The sequence below is a fragment of the Ochotona princeps genome, chromosome 17, assembly GCF_030435755.1.
Source record: "Ochotona princeps isolate mOchPri1 chromosome 17, mOchPri1.hap1, whole genome shotgun sequence".
NCBI lineage: Eukaryota > Metazoa > Chordata > Mammalia > Lagomorpha > Ochotonidae > Ochotona > Ochotona princeps.
This window is the reverse complement of record NC_080848.1, coordinates 18361596-18383603: the sequence shown is the minus strand read 5'-3', so window position 1 is coordinate 18383603 and position 22008 is coordinate 18361596. Positions and strand designations below refer to the sequence as shown.

General features: G+C 43.1%; 1 protein-coding gene across 5 annotated transcripts in view; it reads right to left on the bottom strand.

The window, feature by feature from the left end:
* FBXL20 (F-box and leucine rich repeat protein 20) overlaps positions 1–21640 on the bottom strand; it is a 53803-nt gene extending 32163 nt beyond the window's left edge. The window contains exon 1 of one of the 5 annotated variants that reach the window (XM_058676692.1): positions 21512–21640. In XM_058676692.1, coding sequence (XP_058532675.1) covers positions 21512–21559 — 48 coding nt within the window. In that variant the 5' untranslated portion in view covers positions 21560–21640. Of the gene's footprint in view, positions 1–20636; positions 20976–21511 lie in introns of those variants that run through there. The other 4 variants (XM_058676696.1, XM_004591139.2, XM_058676693.1 and 1 more) reach the window with 4 other exon arrangements.
* Between the last annotated feature and the right edge of the window lie 368 nt (positions 21641–22008).

Genomic DNA, 22008 nt, shown 5'->3' with positions numbered 1-22008 from the left:
GAACCAAGGCCATTCTTAACTGCTTTGCCAGGCCATAAGCAGGAGGCAGGATGGGAAGTAGAGCAGCTGAGACATAAACTAGTGCCCATAATGGATCCCAACACTTGCAAGGCGAGGATTTAACCACTGAGCCACAATGTTGGCCCTACAGTAGCTTTTGTATCTTCTCTAGTAGAATTCACCCAATTGAGCCATCACACCGGACCTGATGGTCATAGTTTTAAAACAGAGAAAATGGAATCTTTTTTTTTTTTTTAAAGATTTATTCATTTTATTACAGCCAGATATACACAGAGGAAGAGCTTCCGTCTGATGATTCACTCCCCAACTGAGCCGCAACGGGCCAGTGCGCGCCGATCCGAGGCCGGGAACCCGGAAACTCCTCTGGGTCTCCCACACGGGTGCAGCGTCCCAATGCATTGGGCCATCCTCGACTGCTTTCCCAGGCCACAAGCAGGGAGCTGGATGGGAAGTGGAGCTGCCGGGATTAGAACCGGCGTCCATATGGGATCCCGGGGCTTTCAAGGCGAGGACTTTAGCCGCTAGGCCACGCCGCTGGGCCCGAAAATGGAATCTTGATATAGTGAGTTAAGCTTCCACTTGGAAACCAGTAGAGTATAGTTCAAGTGTTTGAGCCCCTGAACCCTAATGGGAGATGATTTGAATGGAATTCCAAGTTCTTGTCCAGCCCCAGCTGATGCAGCCTACAGGCGGCAGGGGAGGGGGGCGGGGAGGTGGGAGGGGGTGGACTTGCAGAATGAATATCACACATTTTCTCTGTAACTCTCCCTTCCAAATAACTGACTCTGGGGCCAGCACTTTGGCATAATAGACTAATCCTCCAATTGCCAGCACAGGAATCCCTATGGGCATAGGTTAATGCCTGGCTGCTCAACTTCCCAATCCAACTTCCTGCTATGGTTTGAGAAAACAGTGGAGGATAACCAAAGACCATGGGCCCATCCAGCCGCATGGGACAGCTGGAAGAATTGCTTGGCTCACAGCTTTGCTCTGACTCAGCTTTGGCCATTATAAACACCTGGGGAGTAAGCCAGCGGTAGGAAGATCTCTCTCTCTATAACTCTAACTAAAATAAATAAATAAATAAATAAATAAATAAATAAATAAATAAATAAATAAATCTGTATCAATAAAAGATCATCAGAAAAGTTAAAGCTATCTGCAGATGACTGAAGAAAAACCACACCAGTTTAAAACTGTTTACACCGGACTCCACCTACTGTTGGACGCTAACCCTAGCCAAAGGAAAACCACAAACACACAGTCCAACCTTGGGGTGTGTGTATCAGGACTATGCTTCTTCAGCTGCTGGTGCTCACACAGTGGACAGTACACCTAGATGCTCTGGAGGATATGACAACCAGCTCATCTAGGCCAGCAGATGTCATCATGTCCCTTACCAGAGGATGGGAAGCAGAACAGGTTGGACAACATTCCTGGCCAAGCAGCTGTGACTGGGTCTGTGGATGTACCAAGGCAGGCTTGGTCAGCCAAGAGACTTTGGATACAATTTCTCAACTCTATGCAACAAAATCAACATCTTAGAACTAACAAAATTACTCAAGGAACACCCTCGGAATACATCGGGGTCTCTAAAATGTCATCCGATGGCTGTCCCCATCCCAAGGTGCAGATGTAGCTTGACAGCAAGTAGTGGTCCCTCGTCTTCCTCCCTTGTGGACAAAGAAGAGGAAAAAAGAACCAATACATTTGTCCCACTAACCTTTCTCCACACAGTCTCCCCACCCTAACTGGAGGCCCACATGGGCAAGCATTCCTCTCAACTATGTAAATAATATAAAAATAAAAATTTTGAAAAACCTAATATATCTTGTTAGCATTTTCAGTAAAAGAGTCATTTGTGGGCCCTGCGGCATGGCCTAGCGGCTAAAGTCCTCGCCTTGAACGCCCCGGCATCCCATATGGGCGCCAGTTCTAATCCCGGCAGCTCCACTTCCCATCCAGCTCCCCGCTTGTGGCCTGGGAAAGCAGTTGAGGACGGCCCAATGCATTGGGACCCTGCACCTGCGTGGGAGACCTGGAGGAGGTTCCTGGTTACCGGCATCGGATCAGTGTGCACTGGCCGTTGCAGCTCACTTGGGGAGTGAATCATCGGACGGAGGATCTTCCTTTCTGTCTCTCCTCCTCTCTGTATCTGACTTTGTAATAATAATTAAAAAAAGAGTCATTTATCTGAAAGTCAAGAATTACAGAAAGAGAGAGAAAATGATTTTTCATCTGCTGGTTTATTCCCTAGATAGCTGAAACAGCCAGGACTGAGCCAGGAGGAAGTCAATAGCCGGGAACTTCCTGAGCCTCCCACATGTGCAGCAGGGTCCCAAATATGTGGGCCACCTTCTTCCGCTTTTCACATGGAGCTACACATGAAGTTGAACAGCCAGCACATGAACTGGCACTTGTATGCTGTTAAACATGTAGTGACTTTCCCCCTATTCCAAAACTTCAGCCTGCCCCTCCCTCCTTTTAAGCATTTTTGTGGAATACAAAACGGTGCAAAGTATAACTCCTGGTATACTTAATGATGTATAGTATAAATAACTAGAGGAAAACTGAAATGAAAAAAAAAACTGAAGGACCATTTGCTCCTTTATAGATGGTTGCTTTTGTGCATGTTATATTTTCCTCTGATACACAGCTATGCTGAAATTTATTTTCAAAAGAAACAGACAAATATCCACTGAACATGTTACTGATCACATGTAGTCAGTCCTAACTTCCTTCACTCAACTTGACTGTTTCTTCTATTAGGATGCCCCAAAACTCAGCAAACCAGTTCTGCGCAGGTGTGGCATCTATTCTCAGATTATTAACTCTAGCAGGAAAGAAAGCTTGTCGGTTCCATTCACTATAATACAGTCAGCAATTGACACAGTGTCCGGAAACTGCTGAATCAATGAATGTTATTTATCCTTTAGGGATCTGGAAGTACTTTAATCCCTCTTTTTGACGGTAAACTCCCAGGAGGCTTCTCTCACTTTTTCACTTTATACCTCTACAGTACAGTGACTTGCAAAACAAAAACAAAAACAAAAACATTTAATAAATGTCACTCATTTAGCAAATAACATGCAATCAGCACTGCAACAAACAGAATAAGTATCATCACAACAAATAACAAAACTGACACATTTGAAGAAATACAAGGGATAATACCACACTGTTATTCTTGTTTCTTTTTAAAACCAATAAATCCTAAGCCTTCACTGTACACTTTCATTTTTATGTAGTATTTATTTAACATTATAATCCTAAGCCTTCACTGTACACTTTCATTTTTATGTAGTATTTAATTAACATTATAATTTTAACATATAAAACTGATCATTTAAATATTTAGCCCATTATCATTTAATTACTGATTTAGCTGGACATCTCATTCCATTTGTTTTTTTCCAAACATTTAGTGGGTTTTTTTTTTGGTAAAGATTTATTTTATTTTTATTGGAAAGGCAGATATACAGAGAGGAGAAACAGAGAGGAAGATCTTCTGTCCAATGATTCACTCCTCAAGTCACTGCAACGGCTGGAGCTGAGCCAATCCGAAGCCAGGAGCCTCTTCCGGATCTCCAACGCGGGTGAAGGGTCCCAAAGCTTTGGGTCGTCCTCAAATGTTTTCCCAGGCCACAGGCAGGGAGCTGAATGGAAAGTGAGACCGCCGGGATTAGAACTAGCGTCCATATGGGATCCTGGCGTGCAAGGTGAGGACCTTAACCACTACGCCATCACGCCAGGCCCTCTTCTGTAATGTTTTTGATGGTTACATACTTTACACTGTGTCTTGGCACTTCATTTATTTTTATTGCTGTGTAATACTCCACTATATATATTTGTATATAGAGTATCTTCATCTCAAAACAAATTTGTATATTTGTTTGTTTTTTTAAAGATTTATTTTATTTTTATTACAAAGTCAAGATATACTGAGAGGAGAAGAGCCAGAGAGGAAGTGGAGCTGCCGGGATTAGGACCTTAGCCACCAGGCCATGCCGCCGAGCCCAAATTTGTGTATTTGTACAACTATTTTCATGAATACCTGTTTTCAATTCATTTGGTATAGATAAGATCTAGGAAGAGAATTACTGGGACAAGTTTTTTTTGAAAGTTAAAATTAGAGAACAATCTACCACCTGCTGGTTTACTTCTCAAGTGGATACAAGAGCCAGGGCTGAGCCAGGCTGAAGCCAGGGACCAGGAGCTTCTTCCAGGTCTCCCAAATGAGTTCAGGGCATCCTATATGGGGGCCAATTCGTTTTCTGGCTGCTTCACTTCCCATCCAAATCCCTGCATGTGGCCTGAGAAAGTAGTATAGGACAGCCAAAAGCCTTGCGGGAGACCTGGAAGAGCTAGTAACACCAGACAGCTTTCCGTACATGGAATGAATCGAGTCAGAGTCTTAGAGCATCCAAAACATTTTACAGCAAGATGTACCAACTATATTAAAAAATAAATTAAAACTGAAAAGAAGTGGGGACATCGCCGCAGCCTAGTGGCTGAATTCCTCGTCTTAAACGCATCGAGATCCCATATGGCTACCTGTTCATATCCCAGCAGCTCCTCTTCCCTTCCAGCTCCCTGCTTGCTGCCTAGGAAAACAATCAACAATGGCCCAAAGCCTTGGGATCCTGCACCTGCACAGGAGGCCTGGAAGAAGCTCCACGCTCTTGGCTTATGTTTGGCTCAGCTCTAGCCTTTGTGGCCGCTTTAGGGAGTACACCAGCAGGCAGAAGATTTTTCTCTCGGTGCATCTGTCTTTCAAATAAAAAAAATAAATTCTTAAAAATTAATTAATAACAATAATAAATCAGAAAAAAAGCTTCCAAAATTCTACTGGAGAAAAGTACACTGAAAGAGCTACTAGGAATCACAAGACATTTCTTATGTGAAAAAGACATCTCAAAAAACAGAATTACCAGTCAAATACCGGGGCCCAAAACCCCAGAGACTTGTGGATTATTGGCTCCCATGTCGGGGAGCCAATCCAGGACTACCTCTGCCCCTTGGGTCCTAGAGTTAGTCAGTGACCCAAACAATATCTGTCCTGCTGGACTGCAGAAAGTTAAGGACTGACAAGTGCTCCATTACTCCATTCCTGTGATACCCCTGCTAGCAGTACATACAGAGCAGATCCTTCCTTTTTAATTTACTGGCCTTTGGATCAAGAGGAACTGCACCAGAGGAACCTTACACATCACTGAAATTGATGTAAATGAAAGTATTCAAACTAATTTGTTTTAGGCTAAGACTCTGGAGGTCTTGGGAAGGGCTGTTTCACATGCGGGAGAAATGTGAACAACTGCAGGTCTAACCATGGCAGAATGGCCCCTACTTGTAAATTAAAATCCAATAAAGATAAAAAATTATTTTTTAAAATAATAATTTTGTCCCTAAAGGAATCTTACAATTGTACTTCTGTAGTTTGCAAGTTTTTTTGGGAGTGATTTCAACTGTCCTTGTAGCAGGAACCTGGAGATGAGGAGAGACAATGATCAGAACTGTGCTGTGCTTTCTGTCTACTCTGAACCAAAACATCCCACTTACCAAAATACAACTTGAAAATTTTGCTTTAGCAAAGTCAAATCATTAATAAACAAAAACAAAAATAACCAGTACTACTTTAAAATTTGATTAAACTTTTTTTGATATTTCATAAAGTTTATTCCTCAAATCTTCTTTTGGTTTTATTTATTGACATAAAGCAATTCGTTACTAAGTGCAAGCTTTGGCCATAATGCCTTTCCTTTCTTTTTTTTTCTTAAGATGTATTTTATTTGAAAGAATTATACAGAAAGAGAGAAAGAAGGCTACAAGAAAGAAATGGCTGCAAGATTCACACACCCAGCACGATACTTCAACTGGTTTATCTTCCTGTTTGCAAGCATCAGGATCCCATATGGGTGCCGGTTCACGTACCAGCTCCTTGTATATGGCCTGGGAAAGCAGCAGCAGATGGCCCAAAGCTTTGAGACCCTATACCCACATGGCAGACCCTGGATCCTTGCTCCTTGATCCTGGCTTCGGATATGCTCAGCTCCAGCGGTTGTGGTCATTTAGGGAGTGAACCAGCGATGGAAGATCTTTTTTCTCTCTCCTTCTTTCTTTAAACCTGCCTTTACAGTTAAAAAATAAATAATAATAATAAGATTCAATTTTATTCATTTGAAACACATAGTTAGAAAAGGAGAGAAAGAGGCCTTCATCCACTGGTTCACTCCCCAAATGACCATAATGGCTAACGGCTGGGGCAGGCTGAAGCCAGGAACTTCGTCAGGGTTTCTCACATGGTACAGGAACCATATATTTAGGCTATCCTCTCCTGCTTTCCCAGGTGCATTAGGAAGAAGTCCAATCGGAAGTGGAGCAGCCACAACTTCAACTGGTACTCATGTTATGTTGGCATTACAGGATTCAGTTTTGCCCGCTATGCCACAATGCCATGAGAAGGGGATCTGTAATCCTATATATATATATTTTTAAAGATTTATTTATTTTTATTGGAAAGGTGGATATACAGAGAGGAGGAGAGACAGATAAGAGCTTCTCGTCCGATGGTTCACTCCCCAAGTGACTGCAACAATCAGAGCTGAGCCAATCCAAAGCCAGGAGACCCTTCCAGGTCTCCCACGCGTGCAGAGTCCCAAAGCTTTGGGCTGTCCTCGACTGCATTCCTGGACCACAGGCAGGGAGCTGGATGGGAAGCAGGGCCGCTGGGATTAGAACCAATGCCCATATGGGATCCCGGCACGTGCAAGGCGAAGACTTTAACCGCTACACTATTGCGCTGGGCACTATAATCCTATATTTGCAGCAGCACGATCTACAATAGCAAGGACATGGAAACAATCCAGATGCCCACCCAAAGAGGAGTGATTAAAGAAACTGTGGTACACCTATTCCATGGAATATTATTCAGCCATTAAAAAGAATGAAATAATACCATTAGCAACTAGATGGTTCAGGGAGCAGATTCTGTGGGAAGTCCTCAAGCGAGTAGGAATGAGCCATCAGAAGTTAATTCTGGAGACAGGGTTGGGTCACTCACTCCCTAAACCTCCTGGCCTGCTGTGTCCCATGCTCTGTGTGTGCTCTGCAAGTGCCACCCGCTGCCATGGCTGCTTGATCTTACACCACAAGTCCACAGTACTTCATTGTACTGACAGAAACTTGACTAACACTCTCTGTAATAAATGTATATAATGCCTCCCAAACAAATCATAATGCCTTGGGACAATGCCCATTTGCAGTTTGATTCCGCTATGCTTCGCCTGAAAAAAAAAAAAAAAGGGTCTATTTCTTCACCCTTTGAATCTAAATTGACAATGGTGGCACGATCCATGCAAACAGATGTAGTCGAAATAACACTGATTTTCAAGTTGAAAACTGGTATAAGCCACTGCTTTATAGGGTGGTTGCTAAGACAGCAAATGCTACAACAACAGGTTCAAGAACTCAATTTCATAGACTTGAGCAAAATTTGTGACATACAAAGGTAGTTCAACATAGGTGAAATATTCTGGTGGCAGGAATATTTAAGGCAAGATGAAGAATCAATTTTCATAAACCCAGAGTTGAAGCTGAAGATTTTTAAAGATATTTTCATATAAATAATTTTTACTGATTCTGCCATTCCCTCGCTCAACCAATACCAGATGTTTTTCCAATTGGCTGGTTTTCTTGCCAGATTCTAAAAGGAAAAACATTTTTGTATGGCTACATAAACCTTGAACAAAATAAATTTGTAATTCCTCCACCCAACATCTTGTCCCTAATAGAGGTATAATTGCCATCTAGAAGCAAACTACTGCCAGTACATTACCATCTCATGACTAAAAATCTCCAAGGAAAGAAATCTCTAGATAAAAATCACTAATGAATGGTGTTTAGAAAACAAATACATTACTTAATAGGTCAAACTTTCTTCTTTGGACACCTTCTAGTATCTGGCTCCATATTTCAAGCCCTCTTCTATGCTTCTGTTTTAACTAACTTAAGCCAAAACCTATGTTCATTACTGATTTCTACTGCTCCTTCCAAAACAAAAGAGCTACATTCTTTTACTCTGGTTTCTGTTTAACATGCCTTCTGCTTATTGCCTATCACTGGCTTCAGCAACATTCTAGGGCCAGGACGACTCCATGAACTTCAAAGAACTCATGGGATTGATTGGGATCTTGTGTTGAATTGGTGTTACTCAATCCTGGAAATCTTCAGCACCATATTGGAAACTTCTTTTGAGGCTATAATAAACAAATGGAAAATTCAGAGTGGTGATTTCACATCCACTTTTCTACCAGTTTCACTCCCACTCATCTATAGAAGCATTAAAAAAAAAAACACTTATGAAGTGGATACTATCAAACAACAATGGGATATAACTCAGGATTACCAAGCATTTAACACAATCCCAGATTCCAAAATGCCACAGGGATTGATACACCAAGTGAAAGTAGTTCAGTTCCCTCAAGAACTAATGCTAGTCCATGCTGCAGAAATTGAAAACTCACAGAATATCGGGACAATGTGTCAGGTTAGTAATTTTACATTTCATTCATTCTCTATCATCTTATTGCTATGGAGATAGTTTCAATGTACTACTTTACATATTAAAGCTCTTACTTATTTTAAAAATCATGCTTTAGACAATACACATTCTCAGATTTCTTAGCTGCATGCCATAAATTGTATTTTTAAATTTTTATTAAAGATTTACTTATTTTTATTTGAAAGGCAGATTTTATATACAGGAAGGGGTCTTCCATCTGCTAGTTCACTCTCTAAATTTATTTGCTTTTATTGAGAAGCCAAATACACAGAGAGGAGGAAAGACAGAAAAGATGACCTTCCATCCGCTGATTCACTCCCTAAGCGAATGCAAGGAACCACGCAGGTGCAGGGTCCCAAGACTTTTGGGCCATTCTCGACTGCTTTCCCAGGCCACAAGCAGGGAGCTGTTTGGGAAGTGGGGCTGCTAGGATTAGATCTGGCGCCCCTATGGCATCCCGACGCGTTCAAGGCAAGGACTTCAGCCGCTAGGCCATGGCACCAGGCCCTATTATTATTATTATTTTAATAAGGCATTGCGGGACAGGAAGAAGATAATTGAGCCATTATTTATTAAAAAAAAAAACTTTATTTCAAAGGCAGAATTATATTGGAGAGGGCGGTGGGGGAGGGGAAAGAGGCACATAAGTAACAGAAATCTTTCAGATGCCAGTACACTTCCCAAACGCCCACAACAGCTAGGGTTAGGCACAGGAATTGTAGGAGGACATGGTGACATAGTCAGCGAGCACAGGATTACAGTTGATGGGACAATATTTGTATGATAAACAACTGAATGGATGTCTCGTGTGTGACTGATTGGATATCCTTTGCATGAGAACAACTGTATGGCTACCTTTTGTATACCTGATGAGATATCATTTGTATAAGAACAGTTGAGTGGGAAGTAATATACAAGGCAAAAGGACTTCCAAACTAAGGCATAGAAACAGTTGATGGTTCTGTTGATGAACTAAGTATCTCTACCCTAATCCTGTATGACCCTCAGCATATAAAGTCTGTTGCCCCTAATAAATTTTGGCTATTGATCATCAGTCAGTAGTCCAAGCATGTTATTATCAGCTCCGTGCACCAAGTCCATCGCTGCAGGACAGCGACAGGAACCAAGAACTCATTACAGGTCTCCCACACGGGTGTCAGGGACCCAAGTTTTTGAGCCATTATATGCTCCTTCCCAGGGTGCATATTAGCAAGAACCTGAAAATAGGAGTAAAGTCTGAACTCAACCAGGGACTGACTCAGGCTGTAAGTGTGCCGAGTAGCATCTTACCGCCTACAAAAATTCACCAAATTTGAGGCCTTTTGAACACAACTTTTAGTTACACTTTCCTAAACATATTCTACTCCCAGTTTAATGGACTTTCACAAGCCTCTTGTGGGTCTCTTTTTATTATTCTATTAGCCACTTGAGTTTGTAAATCTACATGATCCAATTTGGAAAATGTTTGTTAAAAATATTTATCTATTTTTATTGAAAAATGGATATACAGAGAGAAGGAGAGACAGAGAGGAAGATCTTCTCGTCCAATGGTTCACTCCCCAAGTGATCGCAATGTCTGGAGCTGAGACAATCTGAAGCCAGGAGCCCCTTCCAGGTCTCCCACATGGTGCCTCTCCCACACAACGCCTCTCAAGGCGTTGGGCTGTCCTCAACTGCTTTCCCAGGCCACAAGCAAGGAGCTGGATGGGAAGCAGCGCTGCCGGGAACCAGCACCCACATTGGATCCTGGCACTTGCAAGGCGAGAAATTTAACCACTATAGCATCGCACTGGGCCCTGGATCTGATTTTTAACTACCATGAACCCAACTTGAATTATGATAGAGATTGAAAATTTTAACGCTGCAAAGACACAGAAAGTTAAGTGCTTGTCCCAAGGGCTCCATGTGCGTTTAGTGTGCCAAGATTAGGTCTCTTGAGCTCTTGATTCCTATATTTAGGCCACATGCTTCTGTCTGGGCTGGAGAATAATGAGCTCAGACAAAATTCCTTTCAGTAGGAGCCAACACTCCACCTTCTGAGACTCACAGTATGAATGCAATGACTCCTTCTGAAGGAATGACAGATTTCAGTTAAGTCATATATTTTTGTTGTTCTACTTAAGAAAATCATATCTAGATTTGGAAAGGAATGTTCTTTTGTATAGCATCAATAAGCTGTAAGAATACAAAGTATTAAAAACAATAGGGGGCCCGGCGGCATGGCCTAGTGCCTAAAGTCCTCCCCTGAACGCGCTGGGATCCCATATGGGCGCCAGTTCTAATCCTGGCAGCTCCACTTCCCATCCAGTTCCCTGCTTGTGGCCTGGGATAGCAGTTGAGGAAGCCCAAACCCTTGAGAATTGTGGACGGCCCAAAGTTCGGGACCCTGCACCGGCATGGGAGACCTGGAAGAAGTTCCTGGCTCCTGGCTTCGGATCAGCTCAGCTCTGGCCTTTGTGGTCACTTGGGGAGTGAATCAACAGATGGAAGATCTTTTCTGTCTCTCCCCTTCTCTGTATATCTACCTCTTCAATAAAAATGATAAATAAATAAATCTTTATAAAAAAAAACAGCCTGCAAGGTTTAAAAAAAATAACATAATAAAAACAACAACCAAGAAACCAAAAAAGAAAAAAAAAAGGAATACTAAGTATTAATGAAGACTCTTCTAGCACTTATTATTCCCGGGAAAAATTAAAGCACTAAATACATGTTTAATTTTATGCAGAGAATCCCAAAATATGTAGATTTCTTTTATACCAAGTAGATTATAGAATTAAGCTGCAACATGATTTTTTCCAACGTACACTTTACATGCAAACAATTTTCAAAAACTGATGAGGATGAGTATTGATGAAGGGCACCCACAATGCGGGGGTTCTGTGTAAAACCTAAGTGCATCTCTCCTTGTTGTGTTTGATTGTATCATAGCTTTCTTTTCCAAAAATCAAAGAAAGAAAGATCAGTTTCTAGTGGGTAAAAGCTGACTGATCCAATGTTTTCAAATGTCAACTTACAATTTGGTGCCAGATTCTCATCTTAGGAGACATTTATCCACATTTGCTTAACAATGAGTACAGTGACGGCTGCAGTCTGAACTCCAGACTGAGACACTGCTAAATTACTATTGGTCAGACTGATTAAAACTCATAAGTGAGTCAGATGGATAAAGGGATGATTAGTTACATTATTCCCTTTATAAAAGAGTATTTCATTTATACAAACTTGTTTTAGAAAATTCAAAGTAGTGCTTTACAAAAGTCTATTGACAATCACTTCTCCATAAAGTAACACAATAGTAGGAATCATCTATTCCAACCTTGTTACATCAGAGAGTTTCTTGGATACTGTACAAACATTATAAAACTTAAAACTCAAAATGAAATGCGATACCATATGTATTTTAGAGACTGAAAATTTTAGACACAAAGAAATTAAAAGCCATATCCAAAATCACATACATGACTCGTAGCAAACCTAGGGTTCAACATTGGGCTTCAAAGCTAATGCTCTTAAATAGTGCCAGTCTGTTACTTTGGGAGTGAACCTCCAGATGGATAATCTTTCCTCCTGTCTCCTTCTCTGCAAATCTGCCTTCCCAATAAAGAGACAGAGAGGAAGATCCTCCATCCGATGTTTCACTCCTCAAGTGAGCCGCAACAGGCCGGTACGCGCCGATCCGATGCCAGGAGCCAGGAACCTCTTCCAGGTCTCCCATGCGGGCGCAGGGTCCCAATGCATTGGGCCGTCCTCGACTGCTTTCCCAGGCCACAAGCAGGGAGCTGGTTGGGAAGTGGAGCTGCTGGGATTAGAACTGGCGCCCATATGGGATCCCAGGGCTTTCAAGGCGAGGACTTTAGCCGCTAGGCCACGCCGCCGGGCCCCCATTAATTGATTTATACTTCACAAATTTCCACAATGGCTGGAACTAAGCTAATCTGAAGCCAAGAGCCAGGAGCATCTTTAGGTTCCCCCACGTGGGTGCAGGGCCCCAAGGCTTTGGGTCACTCTTTACTGCATTCCCAGACCGTAAGCAGGCAGCTGGACAGAAAGTGCAGCAGCTAGACATGAACCGGTGCCCATATTGGATGCCAGCACTTGTAAGAAGAGAATTAATCAATTAAACCACCGCACTGGTCCTTTTAATTCTTTCAAGTAAATTAAATCCTAAAAATTAAAAATTGCAAAGCCTAACTGGATTTTCTTTTATTTTGTGAGACAGAGAGGAAACCACTCCCATTTGCTGTTATTCATTGTTCAAATGCCTGCAATGGCCAGGAACAAGGTGCAGACACAGAAACTCAATCCAGTTCTTCCACACAAATAGTAGGACCCCAAATAATGAGCCATGCATTACTGCTACTTCCTAGAGCCCACATCAGTAAGAAACTGGAGTTCAAGTGCCAGGGCCAGATAGTCAACCCCAGGCACTCCAACTTGAAACCCAAGTGTCCTAATCAGCATCTTAATCACTAGGCCCAACTGGAGTTTCTTTACTAGCAGTTCTAAACAAAGAAATTAAAGCATATCAGCAGTAAACTATCTAATTTCTTTACAGAGAACCACAGAATATTCACATGACAAGGAAGTTTAGAGGGCCCAGCGCAGTATCCTAGCAGCTAAAGTCCTCACCTTGCAGGCACCTGGATCCCAAATAGGTGCTAATTCTAATCCCGGCAGCCCCACTTCCCATCTGGCTCCCTGCTTGTGGCCTGGGAAAGCAGCAGAGGACAGCCCAAAGCCTTGGGACCCTACATCTGCATGGTGGGAGAGCCTAAAGAAGCTCCTGGTTCGTGGCTTCGGGTCGGTTCAGCTCCAGCCATTGTGGCCACTTGAGGAGTGAAACATCGGACTTTCCAATAAAAAATAAACCTTAAAAAAAAAAAGGAAGATTAGATTTCAGAAAATAGAGGTAGAGGGCTCGGCAGTGTGGCCTAGTGGCTAAGGTCCTTGCCTTGATCCCATGTGGCCGCTGGTTCTAATCCCGGCAGCTCCACTTCCTCTCTATCTCTCCTCCTCTCAGTATATCTGACTTTGTAATAAAAATAAAATAAATCTTAAAAAAAAAAAAATAGAGGTAGAGAGAAGTAACACAATCAAGGCTATACACTAGAACTTCATCAGAATTAGTACATTATACACACAGAACACACAAAGGTGTCGCACATAATTTGTATTTCATGGTTCAAAATTCCTGATTATAGTACCTTAAGACTTTCATTCATTATTGAAATCAATTTCAGATTAGAACATTGAAGGTAACAGATGGGGGCCTGGCACGAGCCTAGTGGCTAAATCCTTGCTTTGCATCTGCTGGCATCCCATATGGACACTGGTTCATGTCCTGGCTGCTCCACTTTCCATACAGCTTCCTTATTGTGGCCTGGGAAAGCCACTGAGGACAGCCCAAAGCCTTGGAACCTTACACCTGCATGGTGGGAGACCTGAAAGAAGCTCCTGACTCCTGGCTTGGGATCAGCTCAGCTCCAGCCGTTGCAGCCACTTAGGGAGTGAATCAGCAGACACAAGATTTTTCTCTCTTCCTTTCTGTAAATCTGCCATTACAATAAAAATAAATAAATCTTTTTAAAAAAATGTGCCAGATGGACCCAGCAGCTAAATCCTCATCTTGCATGTGCCAGAATTCCATAAAAGTGCGGACTGGGAAAACTGCAAAGGATTCCCCAAAGCCTTGAGACCCTGAATCTGCATGGGAGACCCAGGCTAAGCTCCTGGCTCCTGGTTTCAGATCAGCTCAGCTCCAGTCATTGCAGCCACCTGAGGAATGAACCAGTGGATGCAAGCCTGTTCTCTCCCCCCTCTCTGTAAATCTGCCTTCCCAATAAAAATAAAATCTTTAAAAAAGAAAATTAACTCCAGAAAATCTTGTAGCCAACACTTAAATTGTTCAATTGTTAGGAACTGCAAATCCCTTCTCCAGCTCCTTTTCTTTTCCACACCCATTTCGAAAAAGGTGAAAAAGAAAACAAAATAAAGCTGGCTATTCTTGGTAATTGCAATTCAGCACACAGGGAGTGGTGGTTGGACTTCCTGGAACTATCAACAAATAGGTGACATATGCATAAGAATAAGTACTTTATATTTAAGAGCCTGCCCTAACCTAGAAACTTGACTGTTTCCTTTTGCCTGCCCCTCCTGCTGCATAAAATTCCTCACCCTGAATATAGGGATGTAAACACAAAAGTATCTGAAATAGCTATGGGTATGGCATTTGATCAGTGCAAACTTTATTAGTATGCTGAATGCTTGGAAAACTGAGAACACTTTTCCAGTTTTCACTAAGAAATGATTATGAAATCATACCTTCCTGACTTGTCCAGTTGATTAGCAAGTTTACTTCCATTCGCAGTAAGGCAGTGCAATGGGTTAAACAACCCCCTGCTAGATTGTCCAGGCTGCTCCATTTCCCATCCAGTTCCCTGCTAAGGAGCCTGCGAAAGCAGAAGATGGTCCATGTTCTTCGGCCCTTGAAACTCTCAAAGCAGGCCTGGATCAAGTTCTAGACTTATGGTGTGACAACCCATACAACATAAAATGGTGACAATGAAGCTAGGTCTTGGGACATGTCCAAAACCTGACTTTTGCCATTATTTTGAGTTTTGGGAACGTGAGTGCTTATCTCATTCCAGATGAGATCTTGTTTTTCTCTTACAGCTCAGGCAGTATACTGATTGAACCAAACTGTTTTCTGTAAACAGAGTGGGAAGGACCTGTGTGCTTACCCGTTTGCCTCCTAGGTGGAACAAGCTCTTACTGATTGGATAGTTTATGGTGCACAATGTTTAAATTGATAGGGTACCCATGTTTTGCACCACTGTAGTTGACTGAATAATTCCTACCATATACCAATGTTCTCTTAGTTGACTCGATTCATGGCTGGTGGAGGCTGCTCCCCTCTTCCACGTGTGGTGGAATATCACAGTCCAGTGGTCGGCACCAAGTGGGTGAATAAAGACTCCTGAGCTTCTAAGAGCCTGCCTCCAACTCATTTTTTGGAATAGATTTGGTCAACTCCCAACACTGGATCCTGCCAGGGGAGTCATGAGAAAAGAGATCATTATCTCCCCCCCAATCACTCATGCAACTCAGCCTTTTAAATAAACAAATGGATCTCTCCAAAGTAATATTTATTTTTAAAAAGTCATACCAACAAAACACCTCATTATTGAGGTTGGTAAATTTCATAGTATTAGCTTTAGACCAGTATTTGATATATTCCTAAGTCTCAAAACCATGTTGTTACAAAGATAATTTCTACCTTAGTAGCAAAGTAAAGCCAAAGATGGCTTTACTACTCACTTTCATGGTGGTCTACTTGCTTTTTAGTTTTGCCTAGAAATTCCTGAGATTAAAATAACAGAATTAAAATAACAGAAGGAATTGACAATACTTGTTTCATATTTGACCAACTTTTTTTGACTGTCATGATCCAACAGTGACTTTAATATCAGCTCAGCTAAAAAACATTTCAGCCACTTGGGAACTGAATGCCCTCTCTGTCTTTCCAACTCCTTGTAGCTCTGTCTCTCAAGTAAAAATAAAATGAATCTTTTAAAATAAATTATTTCATTTTATGACACAATTATACAGGCAAAACAAAGCAAATCTGTAAAAAAAAATTCTAAAATCAAGTTTGAAGAAACATGATTATCAAATAGAAAGGTGGCTTACCTAGAGCTATAATTCACACCTCTACCAAACAGCTGCATCTGATAACTACCTCAACAGCTATTTGTTTTAACATGAAGTCTTCAAAAGCTAATATAAATTTGATTTGGATTCATCACACTTAAATATATGTTTTTTATATAACTAAGCAATACAAATGAAGTACAAATCCTACTGAGTGGTTCAGTACCATCACCAGTTATCAGTCAATATTCTGTTAAAATATTTTTATCAAATGGAGCCATATGCTTTAACCAACACTATAAAAATACAGTTGGATGCCCTGGTTTTTCTGAGTTAATTTCTGCATCGGGATCTAATCCAAGAATTCAATAAATCTGGAAAATCAAACAGAGAAACAGTGTAAGACAACTATGCACAAGCAGCTCCAGTTGGTCAGTTTAAGGGCATTCTTTCTCCTCTCTCCCTCCCTTGGATTTTCCTAGTGTCATGGAATATTTTATTTTGAACATCTAAAAATACCCTTCCAAACCACAGAAGTATACTAGTTAAACTACTGAAACTTCTAATTCAGTTTCCAATCTGGAACCAGGCAGGAAACAATCTACAGGATAGGAATGGAATCTTTGCTCTATCACAAAAATACCTATTGATTTGCAAGAAAAATGATCCCAAGATGTGAAAATACACAACTTTGGCAACTAAAATATAAACATTTTTTTTAAGTTAAAAGCACCACCAACTCCACCAAATGACCTAAAAACATGAAACAACACCTTAAAAACATGAATGTTTGAAACAATAAATCTATTCAATGAATGCAAAATCTTTAATATAAAAATTGATTAAACCCTAAGAATTATAGAACTTAAATACCCAAAAAAATTTTATAAAAAGTGAGCCCATAATTTTAATAACTCAATGTAAAGAAAACACAGTAATTTTCATTACCTAATGATTTATCTGTTTTTCATGCACATGTTGATTTTTAAGTAATGGATATTCTAATTGAATTTACTTTATATATTAGTACTGATTCCATAATTTTAAAGATTTTTTTTTTAATTTGAAAAACAGAGTTAGAGCAAGAAGGATAGAGAAATATCTTGCATCTGCTGGTTCATTCTTCAAATGGCCAGAGCCAAGCTGATTCCAAGTCAGCAGCCATGAGCTTACTCAGGGTCTCCCACAAGGGTAGGACAACACAGGTGAGTTGGCCATCTTGCACTGTTTTCACAGACACATCAACAGGGAGCCAGATAGTAAGTGGAGAAGATGGGACTTCATGCAGCACCCATATGGGGTGCCAGCACTACAGATACTGGATTACTCCTCTGTGATACAGCACCAACTGTGATTATGTCATCACGGATCTCTGTACCTTTTGAACATAGGATGTTAGATATATTAAGTATATTAGACAATTAAGTGCCGTCAACTCTATCAAGACTTTTCAAAAAGTGAAACAAATGACTACTATACATTGGAAAAATACATAGCAATTTTCACATGCATCAATTTGGAAAATATGGCTATTTCTTACGCACAATGTTCTTCAATTAGAGGATAAGAGTGCATCCTCAGCAATATGATGAAACAAAATATTGGAATCACTTTTTCAGAAAAAAATTAAAAAAGCCAGAGGAGAAATATAGCCCTCAGCTTTTAATTAAAAACAAAACTTAAATCACAGATTTAGGGGATTCTGGCAAAGTTATGCTAAAAACAGAGTAGAGTAAAAAAAAAAAAATGCAGCTAGGAATCATGGTTCATTCACTTGGTAGCTGTGTAAACTGAACACCTGTTTAATTAACCTCTCAGGCCCTCACATTCCTCAATTGTAAAACAGAATGAGACTTAGTAACCAATGTTAAACACCTAGCCTGGTGCCTGGACTGTAAGGATCACTCAAGGACCATCATTAAATTTGAAAGAAGGTTATCAAAACTTGCCACAAAGCAACATTTACTATTAGTAGTATGACTTTCAATGAAGTGATTAACACAATTCAACATACACATGCTAATGTAAAGGCTCACTATTATATAGATGTAATGGAGCTAACAGAGCAAGAAACGAGAATGTTTACAACCCCAGACCTCTAACTTCACCCACCAGTCATCCACTATGACTGTTAAACAAATTTAACAGGTACTCCAGTTTTTTGTTTTTCTTCTCTTTCCTTAATGCTCAACCCCTGGGAATGAGCTTTAAAGTATGTGGCTTCCAGTCAGAACACCCAATAGCTTATTAAACAAAACATTCTTGTAAGGCTTTAATGAACCAATCATGAATGGTCCAGGAGCTTCAGTTATCCCCAAGAAAAGGAAGTCTGGTACTTTCTCTATTAGCCATAACCACAGTTTGAGATTAGCTATTATCTTCCACAAAGACTTCTTGCACTCATCTAGGGATCAACCACGTGGTTACAACAGTAAAATTAACAGGTTTTTAAAACATATTCTGTATCCTTCCAATTTTAGTATATGTGCTGCCGAAACGAGCACTAAAACATATTCTGTAATTTTGAGAATAAATACATCATTTAACATGTTTTATGGGAAAAACTGGCTTTATTTACCTGTTTATAGAACGTAAATATTTCAAATGATTTTTCAACAAACAGTAAGTTTATTGTTTCATAAAAGACCATGTTATTAATTGTTACACTACTTGTAAATTAGGTCAATAAAGAGGTAAATGGTTCTAAGAAATACTCAGATACTCATTAACCTACCACTTCTAACCATTTTCACTTGGCATTAAAAAAAAAAATCACAGAAAAAACAGCTCCTAGCTTACACACACTGTAATCACAGCTTTATATCTGTTCTCTCTTACTCTTTTTCTACCTTTTCAAATCATATTTAGCAAGCGTTAGTTGCTAATCACCTAATAATCAAAGTAAATGGATACAGTTAATGAAGCAATAAAACTCCTGTTACTTCACCTCTACAGACTGGATTAAAATGTAACACAATGAGAAAAATAGGCAATAATTTTAAAGCACATACTACAAGAGAATTTTTTGCAGCAATGATGCAACCCAGAGTGAATAGCAAAATGATACAGAGCTAACCCGAGCAGGAAAAGACCACCCTGCCCACCGGGTCAGTAGTCCTATTAACAGCTGAACCTTCCATTCAGTAATATTTTCAACATGCTGGTCTTCTACAGTACATTAACCTAACTGGGACAGTCTACAGAACACAATGTCTTACTAAATAAACACCAAATATCTACTTTCTTCCTATTGATTTTCTCTACTCTCTTATCTGCAACTTGATACTGCAGCTCTGATTTTAAACTGCCCTCCCCCCACACACTTTTTGACCTCTGGGGGAGTATTATCCCCCCAGGCATAAAAACAAAATCAAGAAGAGATTAAACTGAAGACCCTGAGGCCAACTTTTTAAACTCCTGAAGGCAGAAGGGAGTTTCCTGCAACTTTCTTTCAATTTAGACTTTCCAATGGAGGATGAAGACCATTGAAGTGTCTCTGGGCTGTGAGTGATTCCAGGTCAGCCTGACCGTGCGCCAGACAAGGCTAGGTAACACTGACTCCCACTGTGTCAGTTTCTTCCTTATCTCTTCATGAATCTTCCGGGATAGACGTGTCCGACTGTAACTCACTAACGGTTAACAACACTTGGCTTCCCAAGAATTACTCTGTTGCAGCTCCCACACGGTGCCACACGGTCCCCCTTCCTCAGGTCCACGACTATGAACGTGTCCCGTTAGAAGGGACAAAGTGAGAGATAAACAGCCCAGAGCGGATTTTCCAACCTCTCACAGACCTCTCGGTCCCCATCTATGGGTTGCCACCCCCCCAGAAAAAAAAAAAAAAAATGAGCTACAAGAGCGCAGACCAAACGGGAAAGAAGAGGAAGTTCCCAGAACAATACCCAAACCGAGCAGATCCGAAAACTCGGAGTCGCCGCGCACTTCAACTCGGAGAAATGTCCCAACCCTAAACCCCATCTCGTCCCTCCAGCGAAAACAAACGCCTCGCGAAGATCGTGGCAGAAAAAAAAAAAAAAGGCAGTAAGCTCTGCCGGGTCGGAGCCCTACTGTGGCTGCCGCCGGGTGAAAGCAAGCAAGCCAAGGGTTTGTGTAAAGCGTGGAAAAGCAGAGCGATTCGGGGGGAGGGGGGCTGGAATTAGGGCGCCAGAGCTAATCCTCCCTCGGTGGGCAGAGGCCCGAGCCGGCCCTGGGCTCGCAGGTCGCAGAAAGGGGACAGGGAGACAGGGGTCCCCGCAGCCCCACCGGCGGATGGGTGGCGGCGCCCAGCCAGGGAGGAGGCTCCGTGCGGAGCCCGTGTTACGGGGTAACAGCGGGGCTGGCCTTCCTCTCACGCCGCCGGAGCCCCACACCCTATCCCCTCCCACACCCCCCGAGCTCACACCTCAAACCTGCTCTTGGTCACTCCGTTCACGTCCCTCCTCATGAGGCCGGCGGGTGCGGCCCGGGCTGGGCGCTGCGGCGTGCAAAAGACAGGGGGCCTAGGGCAGGCCCGGGAGTTCCGGGTCGAGGAGGAGGAGGCCAGCGAGGGGCCGGGCCCGGGCCGTCGGTCGAGGAAGAGACACCTCTCGGCTCCAGCTGGGCCTCCACCGAGTCCCGCGGCACCCGCGGCCGCGACGACTGGCTCGTCGCTAGCTCGCCTCTCCTCAACCTCAACTTCAACCCAAAACAAAAACACTCCCCACCTGCCAGCAACGCCGCTCCTCATTGGGCACCGCCGCCCTGGCCTCGGAACGCCGGGGGGAGGAGGAGGAGCGCGCGGCGGCGGCGGCGGCGCGGGACCACCCCTCCCCCATGCCCGGCGCAGCCCCTGACGGAGCGCCCGGGAGCAGCCGGAGAGCGGCGGCACGGGCGCCCCTCCAGCCCCCAAGGCAGGCGAACCCACCGGGAGACGGAGAGGCAGGGAAGTGGCTCTGTGTGTGTTTGTGCAGGGTGGGGAGGTGGAGTTGGCGGGTCGGGGTGGGGGGGAGTGCGGGCTGTGAGGCGGGTGCGAGTGCGCGCGTGCTCGCGGACCGCTGACGGACGAGCCGAGCAGGACAGCACAGTGCGCGGGAGCCCCTCTTGTGTCTTCTGGTCTCCCTTCCGCGAGCAAACAGGCACGCACCAACCCACAGAATCTAAGCTCCCTGCCTAGTCCCCTCCGCCCTCCCACCTCCACACACACGCCCCAAACCCAAGTCTTGTCACTACTCTTCCCCAGGAGCTTTGCCGGCATATACATCCTTTCTGGCCACCCAGCTCCCTTCCCCTAGCACTCACTGTCGCCTTAAACCCAAAGTGCAGCAGGCGGTCCCTGCTCGGAGCCATTTTCCTCCTCTTTCGGGATGACTCTAGATTAGGGCAGTGCTGTTGTTGCCAACGCCGCCGCCGCTGTAGCCGTCGCCGTCGCCTCCCCCGCCCCGGTGGATTGCATTACGGGGTGCCGCAGGCGGGCCTGGGGGGCCGCTGCGGGACGTGTGTCTCGTGCATGGCTCGGGAGGGCAGGGGCTAATTGCGCGGAAGGGGAAGGCCGAGCGCTCCGCTCCGGGAATGACGGCGACGCCGCACCCTGGGGTCAGGGGGTGCGGTGCTCGAGCCGGGCACCCGTTCCTTTGGCTCGGGGAGGGGTGCGTGGCGTGGGTTGGGGGCGGGCGCGGCAGAAGGGCCTGTGGTTTCCCCCGCCCCTCTGCCGCCGCGGGCGCCCAATGGGCTGAAATGCTCGCAGGGCCTCCAATCAGGGCGTCGGATGGTGAGAACCTAACCCTGACGCCACTTTG